The sequence below is a fragment of the Trachinotus anak genome, unplaced genomic scaffold (assembly GCF_046630095.1).
Source record: "Trachinotus anak isolate AG129_WGS33_773 ecotype Australia unplaced genomic scaffold, CSIRO_AGI_Tana_v1 ptg000005l, whole genome shotgun sequence".
Taxonomy (NCBI): Eukaryota; Metazoa; Chordata; class Actinopteri; order Carangiformes; family Carangidae; genus Trachinotus; species Trachinotus anak.
The window spans coordinates 26,626,358-26,645,963 of record NW_027273856.1 but is presented as its reverse complement, the minus strand read 5'-3'; the positions used below and the strand labels follow the sequence as shown (position 1 = coordinate 26,645,963).

At 40.0% G+C, this 19,606-nt stretch overlaps 2 protein-coding genes across 3 annotated transcripts; both read right to left on the bottom strand.

Annotated features, from left to right (window-relative positions):
• Nucleotide 1: 1 nt before the first annotated feature.
• On the bottom strand, nt 2-6,246 carry drc1 (dynein regulatory complex subunit 1 homolog (Chlamydomonas)). 2 transcript variants are annotated; one of them, XM_071479409.1, is made up of 16 exons: nt 6,012-6,246; nt 5,673-5,769; nt 5,178-5,305; nt 4,867-5,050; nt 4,632-4,769; nt 3,946-4,032; nt 3,690-3,812; nt 3,088-3,215; nt 2,850-2,984; nt 2,330-2,738; nt 2,008-2,097; nt 1,763-1,846; nt 1,482-1,621; nt 1,151-1,294; nt 961-1,063; nt 2-117 (listed from the first exon to the last, which is right to left on the bottom strand). In XM_071479409.1, exons 1-16 carry the CDS (start codon nt 6,086-6,088, stop codon nt 97-99), a joined length of 2,088 nt encoding a protein of 695 aa, XP_071335510.1. In that variant the 5' UTR covers nt 6,089-6,246; the 3' UTR covers nt 2-96. The 2 variants fall into 2 exon arrangements, with proteins under 2 accessions (XP_071335510.1, XP_071335511.1); XM_071479410.1 differs by having other exon boundaries at nt 5,178-5,302; nt 6,012-6,244.
• A 6,930-nt stretch (nt 6,247-13,176) lies between these two features.
• Nucleotides 13,177-18,287, bottom strand: ostm1 (osteoclastogenesis associated transmembrane protein 1). The gene is made up of 6 exons (XM_071479397.1): nt 17,829-18,287; nt 16,836-16,950; nt 15,825-15,922; nt 15,612-15,722; nt 14,772-14,937; nt 13,177-14,322 (listed from the first exon to the last, which is right to left on the bottom strand). The coding sequence occupies exons 1-6, from the start codon at nt 18,207-18,209 to the stop codon at nt 14,267-14,269; spliced, it is 927 nt and encodes a 308-aa protein (XP_071335498.1). The 5' UTR covers nt 18,210-18,287; the 3' UTR covers nt 13,177-14,266.
• Between the last annotated feature and the right edge of the window lie 1,319 nt (nt 18,288-19,606).

Below are 19,606 nucleotides of genomic sequence, written 5' to 3'. Positions count from 1 at the left end.
GTGTGATTTAACAGAAGCTTTATTCTTTGCCATCAACATAAATTGAATACATGTCCATACATGTTCCTGTTCTGCTAATTCCCTGTTGATTACGAGCTAAGGCATCTGATGTATGACCTGTAGGACAATAAAATATGTCAGATGGATGACGTGAAAGAACAAACATAAATTTCTATCCTATTAGCTTTCGCACTGAAGAGTCTAAGGTTTATTCATATTATTTTCATTATTGCATGTTCAGAGAGACCAAGGTGATGTCTTGAAATTTTGTCCATGGCCCAGTGATATTTAATGTCATCAGCTATCGAGCTTGACAATGAAAAGCAGAAAATCTTGGAGCCTCAGAGAAGCTTTAACTAGAAAATGCTTGAAAAGTGACTTCATCGATTAATCAATTTCCAAAGAAGTTGCTGATCATTTTTCTGTTGATTGAGTAATCTATTACTCAACCAACTGTTTCAGCTTTAAATCTAAATATTATTTAATCTTTTAACCTGCCAATTATTTTCTCAATCAATCATTTGGTCAATAAGATATCAGAAAACTGAAAAACTCCAATCAGAAGTTCCCACATCTTCAAATTGCTTGTTTTGTTTGGATCACAAGTCCAAAACAGAAAGACATTGGATTTACTATAAAATGTGACAAAGAAAGAGAAAAAAATATATTCACATTTAAGCAGCCTGGACCTTCAAATCTATGGCATTTGGTTGAAAATGATTTTCAATTCATGATCAGCTTTTTCTTTAATTGCCTAATTTTCTGTTGATTAACTAATCAATTACTCATCACCCTCTCAGCCTTAAAATACACTGTTATAATATAAAACGCTGTAACGCACTATTACACACATTATATTACATCACACTTGTTACTTTTTTCTGTACTGTAGTTGGGGAAGAGCTTCAACCTTCACCCTTAGTGAACAGTGTGACAAAAAAAACATCAACACACACATACTCTTGAGACGAGAGATTGTTGCAGCAGCATCTGCAGTTCTGTGTTCTGCTGCCACAGACCCTCAGCCTCAGGGACGAGCTCAGAGATCTCTGTGAGGACCTCACTACACAGACAAACAAAAAAACATTCTGAATACTGATGGATGTTTGTTTTCTGTGTGTGTGTGTGTGTGTGTATGGTTATTACTCACAGGTACTGGTTTAGTGTGTCCTCCGCTACTTCCCAGAGTTTGATTTTGTCCTCAGAGATGATATTGCCCATACTTTCCCAGTAGGCTTCATCCTCTAAACTGTCCCGGGCTTTTACTTGCAGAAAACTGCTCTGCTGGTTCACCCTTGGAAAGCACCAGGAACACATCAGGATCACATATTCATTGCATCACATTTTGCATTGAAATCACACACCCTGTCCCCGTAACAACAATATTGTTGCTTTTGTTGTGCACAGAGATACACACACAATGGAGTATAATCTAGTTCTCATAAACAAGTGGTTTAAGTGAGGGTGGGTGTGCGTCTAACCTCATGTGCTGCTTTAGGAAGCTTTTGAGAGCAGGCAGGACATGGTTCGGATGGATGAGGTCAGAGGTCAGATTAGACGTAGAGCGGGTCTCCACTGCCTCTGCCTGGTCACTCGATTCACCCAGCTCACCACAGACATCCTGCAGGCAGAAAGAACAGAGAGAGTAGATGCAGAAACACTGACCTTGTTTGTTAAAGAGTCATGGCCATATAATGCACAAGTGGATGTCCAAATGGAAATGTCTTTGACGAGGCATCCGTCCACTGCCCTCCCTCCTCACCTCTGTCTGCTCTTTCTGCTGGTCTTTGTACTTTAATAAGAAATGAGCCAACTTGGGCACGTCCTCATCTTCAAGGCCAAAGGACTGGAAGAAAAAACAACATGTGTGGTTGTTCAGGACTTTCCCCCGTGCTGACGAATAATATACTGATGCAATACGCCCCCACACTAAGTGGTGGCCCAGGTAAAGAGGCTGGCTGTGGTGTATTTGTCTGTGGAATGAGTAGAAAATGAACGTGAACTCACACACAGGAGAGAGCCTATCTTCACAATAGTCTGTTCTCCCTGCTCCAGGGGAGCCAGCACCTTGGGCAGTGCATCCTCAATCAAAAAGCCCTGAGATAGAAGAAATGCTTGTCATGCTTGTAACATACAGAATGTAACGCTCTCACATATACACACAAATCTCTCTGTCACGCTCATCTCATCTTCTAGAAAGTAGATAAGTGTATTGCCTAAAATGTTGAACTGTTCCTTTAATATAATATATGCCCTCATAAAAAGTCATGTACAGTTCTTCCGTTAAAATATCTTCTTAATAAACATGAATCTTGCACTTGTTTCTCACCACTTCATCGCACAGCACCTCCATCACTTTCTTCAGCGTGTCCATCGGCAGCTTCTTGTCCTCAACCTCTACGTTGCTCTCACCCTGCCCCACTGACCCTTCCATGCACATTTCCCCGTGTGTAGCGCCCAGCCCGTCTGAGGCGTCCATCATCCCCTTGCTCTGGCTGCACTGTAAAGCCCGTCCAGTATGAAACTGCGGGGAGACATCCTGACTGGCCTCTTTCTGATGCTGGATGGGACCAGAGAGCTCCATGAAGGCCATTGGAGGTCGCTCCCAGGCTAAGCCAAGGTGGTGCTTGCAGATCAGCGAGTCAATTACTAAAGCCCTCTCAATCAGTTGCTTCACCTCTGCCTCAACTGTGAGCCACATCTCCTCAAACTTCACAGCATCAGCGACTGCAAAGTGCCTGTGTGAAGTGAAAGAGGGGTGGAGGAGAGAAGACAAGAAAAAGATTAGATAAGAAACAAGTAATCGTACAGTATGTCAGTGTTACTTTAAACTGATAACTATGACTCACTTGATTTTCTTCTGTATGCGTTCATACTGATCGATGCTGCATTTAATTTGTTTGGACAAATGCCGTCTGGTCTCCCTTATCCGTTTCACATGACTGGCGTACTGGGTCTCTAGGTTTTTCATCTCTGTCTGCAGACTGAAACACAAAAAACATTGTTAGAAACAAAGCAAATTAAATAAAACTTGAATTAAAAAGGTGTGTGTGTGTGTGTGTGTCTGTCTCAGAAAATCTGTACTACCTTGTAATTCTGCTCTTCATACAGGCCAAGTGGACTTTGCTTTCTTGATACTCAAACTTTTGCCTTATTTCTACAACCTTTTCAATCATTTGTTTGCCCTTTTTCTGTTGATTCTCTCTCTCCACAACCTGCAGAGCCAAGAATAAGACGTGGTGCATCTCAATGCGGAGCTTATCTTTGTCAAATGCTGAAACATTTAGCATGCAATCACAATCACTACCACTACAAGTTTCAACCTAAAAATATTTGGGACACTACGCTAATTTTATTAAGAAATAACAGATAAAGCATGTACAGGAAAACATATTTTAATTCCATTTTTAGCCATTATCCAAATATTTTGTATACTATTCTGCTGTATTTCAGCGTATAACAGTTTGAGCAACACTTTACGTCATCAGCCTGAGCCACATTTTGTGCTGGTTGACTAGAGCTAGGTAAACAGTTGATTGTGATGTGAGCTCCAACTGCTTCTCGGAAAAATACATGGGCTAATGCTAGGTTCATTGGAAGGATTTTTTTTTCTATAAAATACAACTCATGGTACAAAAGCTTCACTCATAGGATAAGCTATTCGGGAGCGTCTTGGTATTTGTGCAAACCTGAATCTTTGCATTTTTTTCTAGCTGGCGGATGTGTTTGGTCTCCATAGTCTCCAGTGTCACTCTTTTAAGAATCGCTTCATACTCCTCCACTTTCTCCTTCCTCTGCTCCAGCCTCTCTTGCTAGAAACACATTAGATATCATTAGACACAGAGCTGAGGCATGGAAGACATGTATGTATATATATATATATGTGTGTGTTTGTTTGTGTGTGTGTGTGTGTGTGTGTTATATTTTATTATTTTGTTTTCTGACCTCTTTTTCCCAGAGTTCCTTCATGAGTTGGTCCCATTCAGTCACATCTCTTGTAAGTACGACTTCACTTTGCTGCTGATAAACTCTCTACCAACAACAACAACACAAGTTCAACCATTAGTAAGAATGACAACAATGGCATAAACAGGACTAAGAGCCTACATCTATACTAGTGGCTGTGTGAGGCTGTCCTTAGGCACAGTGGTGCTTTGAGCTAAATGCCAACTTAACATGCTATCATGTTTACAATGAAACGCTAACATGGCAATGTTTGGCATCTGGTTCATGCCAGAACCAGATTTCATTCATCGCATCTCACACAGAACCACTAATGTCAACTTTATGGTGGTCAGGGGATCACTGCACTGGAGCCATCAGCCTTCTTCCTCTGGGGATAATTAACGGCAATCCAACATCCAAAAATTTTATGGTAATCCATCCAATAGTTGTTGAGATATTTCAGTCTGGAACAAAGTGGTAAAACCTGAAGGGATGTAAGACTTTAAAAGTGTTTACTTAACCTAGTGGGTATAGTGGGTATTTTACAACTAATTATTCAACTTCAGAGACAGAGACTGTGTACTCTAATATGCTGTCCTAATGCAATACTCCCAATTCATCTGATTCAAGTGGACTCTACTAATTACTTACAGTAAAGATGCTTCTTGACCCAGATATGGTCCTACCTTAATCTGGTCCATTTCCTCCCTGTAGGCTTTTTTCAGGGTTTTCATGTGGTCCTCCATCCTCTCAATCATCAGGTCCAGCTCCTCTGCCTCCTTCCTTAAGTCCTTCACATAACGTTCATCCCCAACCTTCATCTCCTGTTCAGAAAACAGATGGAGAAATTATCAAATTCCTAGATAGATAGATAGATAGATAGATAGATAGATAGATAGATAGATAGATAGATAGAGTTACCTGTTGCAGGTCATTTATGAATTTTTTCTTGTCTTCTAATAGAAGAGCACACAGCTGCTGCTGGCTGTTCTGAGCTTCCCGCAGCTCCTGAAGGGTCGCCTTCTCCTTAACTATTGACCACCCTCTGGTAATCTCCTCAAATTTCTCCTGGCTAGACTTCACATGATTTTCCAGTCTCTCCAATCTGGGTCAAGAAAAACAGGATGGGGGAAATATAAAGGGATATATGGTACAATTTTCATCAGGCATTATAAAAGTAAGTATTCTATATGGTAGTGGTGGTGATTTAGGAGAACAGAGAGAAAAAAAACCTAATTTTGCGAGCTTCGTCCACCTCCTTCCTTCGCATTGACTCTCTGGCATCAGCAGCAGTTTGGATGTTGGTCACAAACGCTGTCAAATCTCTCTGCAGGTTGGTTATCCTCTGAGACGTGATCTGCTAACATTATTAAAATAATAAGTAACCATGTATTTTTAAAAAGAAGGTCAAACTGCAGCTTATTGAAAAGGACCACAATGGCAAATTTTTATTGTGATACTTATCAATCAATGCATCAATACTTATAATCCATATGCATGTTATTCTCAAGTGAGTAGGCTACTTTACCTTTGGTAGCTACTCTAAGTATATATTGTTGCCAATACTACTTTTGTTCATCTTGTCATAAAATGAGTACAATTTTGAATGTAACAAAGTATTTTTACACCACTGGCCATGTGAGATTTGAATGAAACTTTTAATGATTAACTTGATTACTGGAATTACAGAGGACATAGACAGGGAAGCGTTTAGAATGAAAACAAACCTTTACACTTCCATCCACCTCCTCTTGATACAGGCTCCCCCAGGCCTCCTCACTGAAAACCCCGCTGGGATCTCCGTCAGCCTCTTGTGTGGACACCCTAAATGTGTACACCGCTTAGTGATTATAGTCCAACAAAAATAAAACTGATCATGATAAAACGTAAATAGAAACTTCAGTGTATTCATTTTTATTAATCCATTCGACCAGTAACGTGAGATTTTGACAACCATTACAGAAGTTCATGTTGCATGAAAAATATATGTAATTATTAATATTTCTGTGAGGTTTTCTGTATTTATTATTTAGCTGTAGTAACGTTAAGCTAGCTAGAGGACTTACCCGTTCTTAGCCTCCTGATTTTCGGACAACGCAGAGGGTTCAGGCACCTCTTCTGGATCCTTATCATCGTCTTCCATGTTCAGATTATGTTGTGTAAAATATACGAACAGACAAAGTTAAATGTTGGCGTGATGAAGACAGTAAAGAGCAGCGGCGCTATACCGCAGCGGTTTGTTTTGTTTAGGCGTTGCTATGACGACAGAGTCACCGGAGTGACGAGCGCTATCTTCAAGCGCCGCCATTTGCATCGTGACGGCTCTCACCAGGTGTGCAGGGTCAGGGGTCATTGGGAACACCTGGGCCCCGTGGTGCTCCCTGTTTTTGTTTTTTGGTTTTCTTTTTCCCCTTTTTTTACCATCGAACACTATTCATGCATACACTGCTAAACTAGCCTACTGATTTACTGCCACGCCTCATAACTTTTTACTTACTTCTATTCATATTTGTTCTATTTGAATAAATGAAGGGTTTTTTTTTTTTGTTTGAGCTCCTTGTGTCACGTCCCGTTATTTATATACACTTTTTTTTAAACACTTAGCTGTTCTTTAAATATTATATTCTCTATCTATAACTAATCCATTCAAACTATCTTTGAAAATTATTCCTATTCTTTTATTAGTTACTACCTTTTTATATACAGTCATTGGCTACTACACAGTTTCAGTTATTTCATCTGTTGTACACTAAACAATAGAAAAGGTGTGAATTTGACTACCCAAAAAGCCAGGTTGTAGGTTTTGAATAGCTTTCAGTAGATCTTGTGATTGTGACACCGCCCTTTATACCTGCTCTCCCCAGATGTTTCATTTCTTTTTCTTCAACATAATAATTTCAAGGATGTGGGAATACTTTCAATGACAAGTTTTACATTTTGATTCTTTATCTTTAAATTAAAAAAAAAAATGTTATTCTAAATGTTTGTATGGAAATTTAAATTCTGTAACTGCAAGAAGAACAGGAAATAATATAATATTTCAGCATTAGCAAATGCAGGTTGAGATTATCTATTTACCTCACCCTGATGCATATGCAATCTAGTATGTGGGCTATTACAAAAGCAGTGGTTTTCATACACCGTGAAAATTGTTGGACAAATTGAGCACAGAAATACCAATGCATGGCAGATCTGGGACCACTGATACATTATACATGGCTTTGTGCTGCCATCTAGTGGCGCAAGTTAATGTCTCCGATCCTCTTCAACAAATTACATCTTCTGGAAAGCTTTGCATCCAAGGTTTGCAGTTTATAGTGCTTTTGCATGTAAATGCCACTTATTTATATTAGATAAAGTTATTTTATGGTTGAAATAAACTTTAACACTTAAGAGAGGTACATGTTCAAGGATTGCCTGGATAAGAAACATAGCTGGTTGACTAAATTATGCAAAACATCTAATGGAAAAGGATTTTAACACAACAGCTTTATCACTAACACAGCTACACAACACAAGTGTTTCATGATAGGTTGAAGGCTAAGTTGCAGCTATTGGCAGCCACAAATTAAGTCTGTCAGTCTATTTTTAAAGACCTTATGTGACTTCATGTAAAATGTACACTTCAAGCTTAATGCACTCGCAGCTGTCAAAAATAGGGGAATAAATAATCATTGAATAAATTAATAATATTTCAAGTGGAACTTACTGTCTGCAAAAATCATGACAACATATCTCAACACAGAAAAACTCCATTTAATTTATCTCAAAGGTGCAAACAAACATGGACACGAAGACTGTGCACAGTATCTGTGAATAAATAAAAATAACTGACATGTCAGTAAGGTAGCACATCATTGTCGTGGTGCTCAGAGGGGTGATGTCAATTCTGGTGGGATCATTTCTGTTTATGATATAAAAAATGGGGATAAAAACTAAAGTTTAAGGGCTCCAATGATCACTTAAAACTATCAGGCAGCCTTACTTTGGAGCCAAAACATAGTGACGTTTCTGTGTCTTTGACGTCATGCTCAGAAGCTGACTTTAGGTGGCGCTACAGTCTTGTGATTAAAATTCTACTCAGGTTCCACAAACTAATATATCTGAAATGTACCATTTTTGACAAGCAACATGTTTGAAACACATGTATCAGATTTAGCAGTAATAAAAAAAAAAGCCTCTTTTATATGTGCTAATCAAAAACAGAAATCCAGTGACTCTCATGCACAGAGCCTGGACTTTCTAATTCATGCACACTCTCGACACAAATGATAAATGTCTTCTCAAGCTGATGGCAAGATGAGCGCGGTCTGGTTGCCCACACAAACAAATCCACACATGGGTCAGATGTTCCTGCCCTAAAGAGTGCCCCCCACCCTCCCCGCCTGTTGGCAGCCCTAACACTGGCCCTCACCCCCCGGGGCACCTTGCCGCTCTTTTGGCCTCAAGTGGCCTCGGTTGCTGCTGAGCTGCAAGGGATGTAAGTCAGGCAGCAAAGGTTTCTGACATATGATCCAGCATCTGTGATGTCACCAACAGCTGACTTGTCATAAGACCTTTGTGAAAGGGGGGAAGTAAGGGATGAATGAGGAGAAGGTCTTATTTTCAACAGACCCTTAGCTGGAACGCTGAGTGCTTTTGCATCAAGCTGCTGAGATTACAAACTGAATGACTGCCATTAGAGAGTGATTCTATAATCTATCATAATACCATAAGCTAGGGATTGACAGACTTTGACCCCACTCGCAGGTGTATAATAAGCCCCATTCACTCTGCATATGCTCTGTGAGAGAGGGTGCATGTGTGTGCGTCTGCTAATTCCTACCCCCAGGGGCATATGTTTACTCCTTGTTCAACAAAGCATCATATTCATTGCTCAGGGGTTGAGAGGTGCATAATCTAAGCCTGACCTTCAGCCAGTTAACTAACTGACAGCTTAGAGTGTTGGTGGTGTTGGTGGTGTTGGTGGTGGTGGTGGTGGTGGTGGTGGGGGTTGCATAACAACTTAAGTCCTAACTAACAGTTTCTTAATATTGCCATAACAAAGGCGATATTTGCTGCTTCATAACATGGGATGCACTGTAAAGAAAACAAATGTGTGGAGGAAGATTGTAGCGGACAGCAGGAAATTCAAAGGCATTTAGTCTAGAGGAGGCCATGACCTTGCCAAAAGACAAAGAAACAGTCATTTAACAAGAATTAGTTTTAATAAATGAAAATGGAAGGCCAGATTCAGAAACAACATGAAGAGCATCCCCTTACTCTTCTATCAAATATGAAATGTATTGGACTTGTCTCAAGGTAACTTGTGCAAAGAGAAGTGTGTTTTTGCCATCTGCTGGAGCATCTATTGCAAACGGGCACATTCAAAATAACCCTTTTACCTCTAAATTTTAACCTTTAATATGAAGAAAGAATGAGGGACACTGCAAACACAAATGCAGATATGCAGAGAGACAAAGAGGCTACAGTAGGGAAAGATAAATACAACTCTATTCATATGCTGCCTGAATAATTGTTGTAAATAAAATGATCTCAAGGTCTGTGCAGTGGAGGCCACTTGGCAGCCTCTCACAGTCGTCATTTCTCATCAGACAAGGTCTGAGGAAAGGTCTGTGTCATCATTTAGCCACTCAAACATCAACAATGGTCAGTTCTGCTTCAGCCGTCATGCTCCAACATTCCTGCCTCATTCCCCTCCGAGCTTTACAAACGTCATCTCAAAAGTTCACACATTAGAAAGGCTGAGAGCTCAAGAGAAAGGAATGAATGTTTGCACCATTTGAAGGTCTTTCCATTTACTGTCAATGAATGTGCATTCAAGAGAGATATTACACAAAAATTACACATAATTGATTATTTGGTACCAGTGATTTTATCAAACACTCTGTCTGAAGAGGTTTTTAGATAATGACTAACGTGTTGATGCCTACTTTCTGTCCAGAAAATAAAACTGTTGGAATCCAGTTCTGTATTAAAACTTCAGTTTTCTTAGCACATCGTTTAGATAAAATTCAGTGTGGATTTAATACTTCTCCATTCTAATGGTCATTGTGTATTTTTCTGTTTGGTGTAATGATGCCTTCAGTGGTTTCAACAAAACCTTTCCACAAACCTCAGCACATTTTTTTCACTCTAATCCAGCAGAGAACTGGAGCAAGCAGCCGAGATCAGGATATGAGTCTGTTTACAAAATCATATTAATTTCTTCCACATAAACTGACTCTGGGAATAATTCTACAGTAAGTGCATTTACTGTAGAATTATTCCCACAGTCATTTTTTAAAATCAAAGCTCTTTGTGAATGGATTGGGTGTACAATAATTTTGCATGGCATCAGGCCACGATTACTGGTGGATTGTATTTTTTTGCTTCACTGGAGTCAGTTCACTGCAGTTTATCATAAACTGATATGACAAAACACACAGTCAATGTAATGTGGCCTATATAGAATTAAATTTAGCTTTGACACATCATTCAAGTGAAAAATATTCTTTCTAAATCTAATAAACATTTTCCATCTCTCTTTTCCACAGCGATCGGAAAACCTCCAAAACAGAACGATAACCAAAGCCAGCTCTGTCTCTCAAGGTGAAGATTGGTAAATTCAGCCTGTTAACACTCAGAAATACCCCACCCCCGGTATGCTTCCCTCCCCAAACCACAGAGACCGTGCAAGAAACTTTCCAGCCCCAAGAGATCCATGCAAGATCTGTTTTGATCCACAGGTCCAAGGTGTAAATGTGTGAATGTGAGGCAATGTATTTAATTAAAAAGCATTCATTTGTTTAGGTGGTTTCTAAAAGCTGCCTTTTCATGTCCAATAAGTGAACACATTTCTTTATTAATCTATTTTCAAGAACTGTCATGATACATTATGAACCATTAACATAATAACATGACATTACATTAAAAGATGTACCTTTGCTATAAAGAGCAGTGGAAAGTAACTCAGTACACTTACTCAGATAGACTGAGTACAGTTTGTCAGTACTTGATTGCTATATGATGCTACTTTACACTCCTACTCTACATTTCAGATGGAAATACTGAACTTTTTGCTCCACTAGTCACTTTGCATATCAATATTCAACATATAAAACATATAAGTTTATACAATATGAAGATATGATACTGACCATCCAACAGTATATTAAGTTGGTAAGGATCCCCTCAGATATGTTTTAAGACATATAAAAAAAAATATTCTGCTATTAAGTTAATGCACAGATAATAATGATCCAATAATACAACACATACAGTAATAATTCACACTGAATGGAGACATTCTGCACAATAATCGTTCCTACTTCACTAGTAGCTGACATTTTGCAACAAATAGGCCAATGCACTTTGTGTTATTAGTGCTATTAGCAGTGGGCAGAAGACCCGAACACTCCTCCTGAACTACCCATGGTCTGAATCACTGAAGCCAGCGGAGCCGCAGCTCCACTTTGCCGGGAGCCTGTGTTGACTTTCAGGGCCGCTTAAGTACCCGGTGCGCCTCGGAAAAGCAGCGAGGCTTAGCAGGAATCAAAGCTGTCATTCTCATTTCCTGAGCTCCGGGCCGCTCAACACGCTCCACTGTGCGTTGAGGCAAACGAGCAGAGCCCGTGTTTTTCGCCGCCCTGCTGGCCGCAGCCCGGATCATATGACTCGGCATATGCGTAATGCTCTTAGAGCCCGCCGATGGCCAGCAGTGGCTGCGCTCCACAAGACCAAAAAGCCAAAGGAGTTTAACGGATGTGTTGCCGCGATTATTCGGCCAAGTATCTTTATCCCACATTTAGATTAGCTGCTAATGATGGAGGAAAAGCGGCGTTGCAAGACACACAAGGCCACGTAACCCGAGAACAAGGGCTATGCCTGTGTGAAAAACCAGCTTTAACCACTGTACAACATGGGCTCATTAGTCAGTCACAGAACTGGTGCCGGGCCCTGTTGGTCCTGGAGAGGACAGCGTTTCCAGTGATGGAAGAAGTAATTAGAGCCTTTAAATAGTCTACCATTAACCAATACCAGTCCAACAATACACCAATACTCCAAGTAAAAGTTATGCATTTAAAGAGGACAGGTAATATTAGCAAAATGCACTGAAGTAACACAAGCAGAAGTGCACACTTTCAGTAGGTTGTGCTATTATATAGTCATCATTATTACAAATGCAAGAACAGGAGCACTTTAAAGTTGGAATGTGACTAGTAGTTGTAACATAAATATCATGAATTAAAAAAGTAGGCCTACCATATTTCCATCTGACATGTTGTGGAGTAGAGGCATGAGGTGATAACATAAAATGCTCAAGTAAAGCACCTGAAAATTGTACAGTAGCAAGCAAAAGAAGAGAAGTGGGCCTATTTATAGCCATATTGTGTGTTGATTGGCCACTTTCATTGTTGTATTATTATGCAATATATTATGAATTATTTATTTTACTTTACTTTATTACTTTATTCCAGACACATAGGTCCATATCGGTTACAAAATAAAGATAAAAGTAGATAATAATAAGAGAGAGTAAGATAAACAACAGAAATGATCATAATACATACAAACATCTGTTCCAGTGGTTCCAAAAACAAGAGGAGTACCTTGTGTTACTTTGTGTGGGCTCACTTAAGGAAATTATGATTTCGTTCCTTGAATCAGTTAATCGAACCATGAATTTAAACACAAAATTTCTTATGACAGCATAGAAAGTGGGGACATCATTTGTCACGAACATATGACTAGCACTCGTCCATCTTGGGAGCTTATGCAGGATTCTGAACGCATCATTAAATGCCACCTGAGGCCTTTTCATTTTTGCTTTACTGTAACTACACCACAACAGTAATTGTTACAGATGCAGTAACATGTAAGCAGCATTTTTAAACCTGTATCCGGTCAATGAGGAGCTCATTTTAACTAGTTCATCAACTTTGAGGTAGGTTTATCATTGACTTCGGATGAAAATGTTAATATGAAATGCCACTAGTAGCTGTCACATTCATGTCTTGCAGCAAAAAGTGCAATATTTCCCTGTGAAATGTAGTGTAGAGTTGAAGTATAAAGGAATATAAAGTGTAAATGAGCAAGTGTTATTGTACCTAAGTAGTCCTTGAGTAAATATACTTAGTTACTTTCCACCAGTGTTTGTTCCTCTCAGATTAAACCTCTAAATAAAAGTATATTATCATCAGCACAAATGTGGTTGTGGGTAAACTATGCAAAACATGCAACTGCACTATGTTCATGACACAGAAATGTTTATTTGGGTTTATGCATTCAAAGTTAAGGTTTTCATTAAATCAGCATATGCATTTTAATAGGCAAATTCATCAATTCAACAACTCATAAAGGAAGCCCCCACCATCATGAACAGTCAGAAGCCTGTTAACAAATGAAGTTAAACATCAGTGGGAAAATAACAACAAAGCACATTAAAAGCTTTATGCAACCACAAAAAACACTGCCTGGAAAACAGGTAACATCACAGTGTGGTACTCTGGAGTGCTCTTACATTATGTGTGTTATGTCTTTATTTAGCCCCCACCCCTCCCCCGCTGATGTGCACCCCGTCTTCAGCAGATACATGTCACCACTAATGGACATCAAGTGCTTCCTTTCTGTGGCTCTTTTCTGGACATATATTAGAGACAGAAAACCCATTTCTCAACCCAACCCATAAATAGAGCACACACACACACACATTAGCTCACCTGCACACACTCACAGACTCACACATATGCACATACGCACAGACACACGCACACAGCATTCAAGCCATTCACTTTTCCAGTGACAGCTGTGTGTCTCCGACTGCAGGATGTGTTGGACATTGATTCCAACACAGGTCCTGTCTCATAGAAATCCAAAATATAAGTTTAAATCTTACAAATTTCACAAAACAAAGCAGATGTATAATTCTGGCAGTAAGAAGCAGACTCAAACACAGTCTGTGGACAATTTCTACATTTTTGCAATATATCTGAGAAAATTTGAATTCTGCATATTTTTATTTCATTCTATTTTACAACATTTTGAGAAGAAGGATATGAAAGCAAATATTCAATCTGCCCCAAAGTCCATTTTGTGCAATAAAAACTCCAGTGCATTTCACTTTTAGTTTCATTTGTTTTGATCCTTGAAGTCCTTTGAATACTGAGTGGTATCACAGCCCCCCCCAGAAAACAGCCGGTGAAGCTGTAGCTGAGGGATCTACATTCACAAACAGGAGGTCTGTCAATCCTCAGGCACGAGACAGTGAGAGGTCAAATCTTGTAACTTTCTACAAAAAGAAAAACGCTGTCCTTAATTTCAGTGATCACCTCGCTCCTCTTCAGCTCAGTTTGTCCTGAATGTTCATCAAGCTGGTGTATGACTTCGCTCGCTTGGCTGTAAAGAGAGAATTTACATTACTAATCAGGTATCACAATTACGCATTATTTAAGAACAAATCTGTTTTCATGATTGCTTCTTGTGTGAGGCTCAACGTGCACTCGCGCCCATCACAAGCCATCTGTTGTACACCGAGCAGCACCGCTCTCTGCCCACTGCCTAAAAAAGTTCCCTGATCCTTCAAGACACCCGAGGTTGCACTAATCCTGCAACCTTGTCTATGATCCAGAGGTTTGCAGGTCTACTCACCCTAGAACAACCCCACCTCCTTCCTCCTCCATCCCAGCTAAACTCCAATATCACAGTCAGTCAACCACCCCCCCCCCCCCACCCCCCCTTGCCCCCCACACCCCCACCCCCCCTTCCACAAAGACCTCAAACTCTTCAGAACCCTGTCAAAAAATCTCTGTGTGTGTGACAATGGGCGAATTAAGCTGGTTACTCACGGTGTATGAGCTTGCGTTTCTTTTGTTCAGAGTGAAGGAAGCTGCTCAAGTAGAAGATGATGGGCAGAAAGAGCATGAAGCTGGACACAGCGATGACAGGCACCGTCTCCGTACGGGGGAAGGAACAATTGAAATGCGTACTCCACAGTCTGCGTGTCATATTCATCTGAAATGAGGCAAAGGGCTAAATGCAACATAAACTTTAGCTCAGACAACTGCAATTACCGGACAGTGTTACTATTAATCCCACACTCTTGGGTTTCTGCTCCAAAATGTTTACTGTATTCAGGGGTTTTTGGTTTGGGGATTTTATAACTTGCAGCTCTCGTGTTATTATTTTTTCATATCAGTAGCCGTTATTATAATACAGCAACCACAGAAACACTGTAAAACCAAACTTAAGCATGGAAAAGAATAACATAATCAAGGCTGAAATATCAACTTCTGTTAATATTTTAGCCATGCTATGTTTATTAAACTACATTTATATACTTTTACACTAGATACTATAGTCATTAGTATAACTGTTACTATCAATAGCAAACTGAGCATCTGCTGAGGAAGGCCATAGATGTGGCTGAAAGCTTATGAAACAACAACTAAGTTGCACCTTGTGTTGTTGTTTCCAAGGTTTAAGAGTGAACCCTTCAAGCTTTATGATTAATGTCACTTGGTTCAACTTTTTGCTGTGACACAAACATTTCCTGAGCACAGCATCCTGTCAGCCGCTAAAGGTGGATGAGGACCCCTCTGACTATTTTCCCTTTAGTGTCCGCGGATTCCTCTAGGGGGTGCAGCTTCCTCTCTTCCCATCTTAAGGAGCAGATCTCTGCTACGTACCGCATCCTCTATGTCGATACACAGAGTCAGATTGTTCTCCATTCTGCCGTACAGCTCATTCAGGTCTCTGTATGTGCTTTTACAGTTTTTGCATAGCTCTGTATGATTCCCCTGTGAAGAAAAATTGAGAAGAGGACAGCAGTCCTTGCGGTTATCTTCTGAAGATAAACTCATAACAGACAGACCAACATTGTTGCCTAATGTAGGAAGTACCTGTTGATACTTCTCAAAGCAGGTGAGTGTTTGGTTGAGAGTCGTCATGAAGTACAGCGTGTCATTGGTCGGGCGCTGAAATCCGTTTGTGATGCATTCTACGCAAGAGGAAATAAAAACAACAATCAGTTAGGTCTATTTATTCAATAAGTGCGGACAAATGAAATCAGATCCATGATTGCATATTGTGAATGTTTCACCTTGGTAACATGAACAACTTTCCTCTATTTTATCCAAGATTTGAACCATGTTTCAGTTAGTTGGTTTAACAATACAAACAATCATTACATCAGCTCCTGCAAACTGCTAAATGTCAAAGAAAAGCAGGACGCAGAAACAAACTACAGCTAAAACAATTCGTAGATTACTCAATTAGATGTTATTGTTTAGGTCATTTTCCAAGAAAAATCCCAATGTTGTTTCGCAGTCAAGAGGATTTGCTGCTTTTCTTGGTCTTATGTGATAGTAAACTGAATATTTTAGGGTTTTGTAGTATGGGTTGGATGAGTTAGCTAATTGATAGCATCATCTGCTTCAGTAAGTTGCCATGGGCGTTTCTTACACATTTTTGTGACATTTTTTTTAGACTTAACAAATAAATGATTAATCAAGAAAACTATCACCAGGTTAAACAATAAGCGACAGCCCTAAACAAAGGGAATACAACTGCATTAGAAAATTAATCTCTGGCATTTTCACTTTGGCAGAAAACACTGTCAAACAGATTTGATACAAACCACACATATACTGCTGTGGTTTGTATTAAATATCCTGATTGCCAGAGAGTTTGTCAAATAAAATTAAAGTCACGTGTTTTATCTCTGCAACGATCAGCGTGTCCATTGCCCACTCTCATTAAACCCTCACTGAATGCTGCCTCTACTTGACCCTGCACTCTGACCTCTGTGGTCAAATGCATACCCATCATGTGTGTGTGTCAGACGTTCAAACAAGGCCACAAATTCCTATTAACACTGACACACACAGAAAAAAAAAAGACAGAAGACTTACGTTTACAGTTCGATTTTTCCCACAGACTTTCCAGGTTGCTGTACATCAGGAAAACCACCATCAGCTGATCACTGCGCAGAAGACTGTCCCTGCAGCTCACATTACCAGGACCCATCTGAGGACACAGCCACAGCTTAACATGCACTCAGTTACCTCCAAAAGTTTAGCCACTCCTGGGAAAAACACATATTCTGTTGATTTTTAGAAGTGAAAAGAGGTAAACAGAACATCTGAGGCAAACAGCCATAAAAAAAACCAAGTCTTTCTTCAAATGTTCATGCACTGTTACTTCTTACTTAATAAACTTATAAAATAGACATGTTTGGCACCCTACTGAGCTCATACTTTGCCATCTGTTTATCATGGGGGGGGGGGATGATATTCAGCTTTGAGGCTGTGTGGTAGCCAGTTGCACAAGAAACATTGCACTGACAGAGGGAAGAATGGATCAGTCAATAAAGTGAAATTGAAAAGAGGCAGCAGACTTTTATAACAGCACAGTCATCCAAAGCAGAAGCCAGAATCCACCAAGACACACAGACACTGCACTTACTTTAACATTGGTGACAATGTGTGGGTAGATCTTAAAAATGCTTGTGGAAGACATTCATGAAATAAAAAGGATCAACATTTGAAGAAAGGCTGCTTTTAATGTTTGTTTATTTACTTATTTCCACCTCAACAGTCAGCAAAACATACCCAAGGGTGGCAAAAACCTTTGCATTCAACTGCATCTAGAAAATATGTCTGTATTCCTTCTGGACTGACAGATCGAAACGCTTAAATGACTGATGGCACGTCAGAGAAATAAGAGGAGAAGAAGAAGAAGAAGAAGAAGAGATTACAGTTGTTGTTTCCTCAAATGTGTCACCACCAGTCACATCACAAGACCCGTGACTCATGATACCACTGCGCATTAGTGAGGCCTGTCCTACAACAAACTAAAGCACAGGAAAAAAAAAAAAAAAAAACACGACAGTGTTTGACACGAACCTGGTCCGACGATATGTTCGCGTAGATGTCCAAGAGACTGCCGTAACCGGAGGAGCAGTTCAGACACACATGGACGGGTCGAGCAGCAGGTATCAGGCAGTTCACGTAGGCCACGTACCGCTGGCCAAATATGTGCAGCAGCTCGCTGCAGTAGTCGCTGATCTCCAGGTCCTCAGGGAAGGACAGCAGACTGAGGGAGGACGGAGAGTCCGACGCAGGCTTGAAAACAGGAGGGTTGACCACAGCAGGGCTCAAAGACGGCGTTTGTCTCAGTTTGTCCGCCGAGTCCGACACGCCGAGGTTCACTCCGTCGCTGGACACAAGCGAGTAAATATTTGCCGCCAGCAAAACAAGAAACGCACAGTCTTTGCAAAGAGACATGACTGGGAGCGGGAGATCAGAGCATCTGCTCCTCTTCTTTCAGCCTAAACAACCCTCGATTTCCTGGTTGTCTCACAACGCGATCATGTGACGGGCTGCGATCTCGCGAGATGTCACTACGCGATCTGAACCGTGAAGTCAGGAGACATCCATGTGAATTTAACAACATACTGAAAAACATACATGTAAGACTTGGTGTTTATACTCATACTTTACTACATGCAAATATACGGTTTACCTAGTATTTTAGTTACACCTTAATTACTTATTTTGATTTTTAATATAACCTGTTAGAAACCTGTTTTTAGTAACTAATGTGTCTATACTGTTTTTTCCTAAATAACTATTTATTCTACTTTTGCCACTTTTACAGTGTATTGTGTCATCATCATAATGTAAACTTAATAAATCCTTATATTGAAATTAGATGAACTAGATTCATTAGATTAGATTCACATTAATCCATCTATCTCCCCAGGGCCATTATCACATTTTTTTTTCCTTTAAAGCTAGCTGTTTAATGTATTCAACTGTTTTAAAACCTTTATTTATTTGTCTTAAAAATCAAATCTATCTATCTATCTATCTATCTATCTATCTATCTACATTGTTTTGTAGGTCCCTGGGGATTTGGAGTGTGCTGGAGGAGACAGGCTAGAGACAGGCTCCTCCTGGTCTCCTCATTATTTACGGGTTTTTGACACCATACAATTTTGCAATGTGCGCTCGACTCGGAGCAAATAATCACGGAGTCAAGGTAAACGATCTGGGCTCCAATCCTGATTGTGAATATTGTCAAAAACCCCCTCGAATCAAGCAAGCGCAGTCAATGGTCGTTAATGTGAAATTAGTGGCTCTTGATAACTTGCAGGCCGCGTCAATTCCGCAGTCATCAGAGCCTAATGAAAATGAGGGGGGGGGAGAAACGCGCACAGCATTAGCGGCCTATTCTGATGCCTGCGCACAACTCCAGCGGTAAATGTGGATTCTGGCCCCTGATGCTCCTCTCCCTGCACATGGCACCGGCAGCTCATTAACTCGTCTTCTCCTGACCAGAGTTCACCTAATTGTTCAGATGTTCCCCTTTCCATTATCTATTTTTCCTCCCAGAGAGAAGAAATGATTACAAAGTCCTCTCTTTTTTTTTTTTTTCTTTAGCTTATTGTGCAGTTATGGGTGTCTACTTGGTTACACTTAGCTTTCTAAAAGTGTCATTTTTATTGTATAATTTTAAAAATGATTAGCCTGTCATCATTATCATTATTGTTGCTGTTGTAGTGCATGCGTCAGTAAAACTCATTGGCTTATAGGCACTGATACCATGACTGACAAAGTTGTGGATGTCTTTGCGGGCTAATCAGCACAGCACTAGATAGAATCGGCATATCATTACTGTT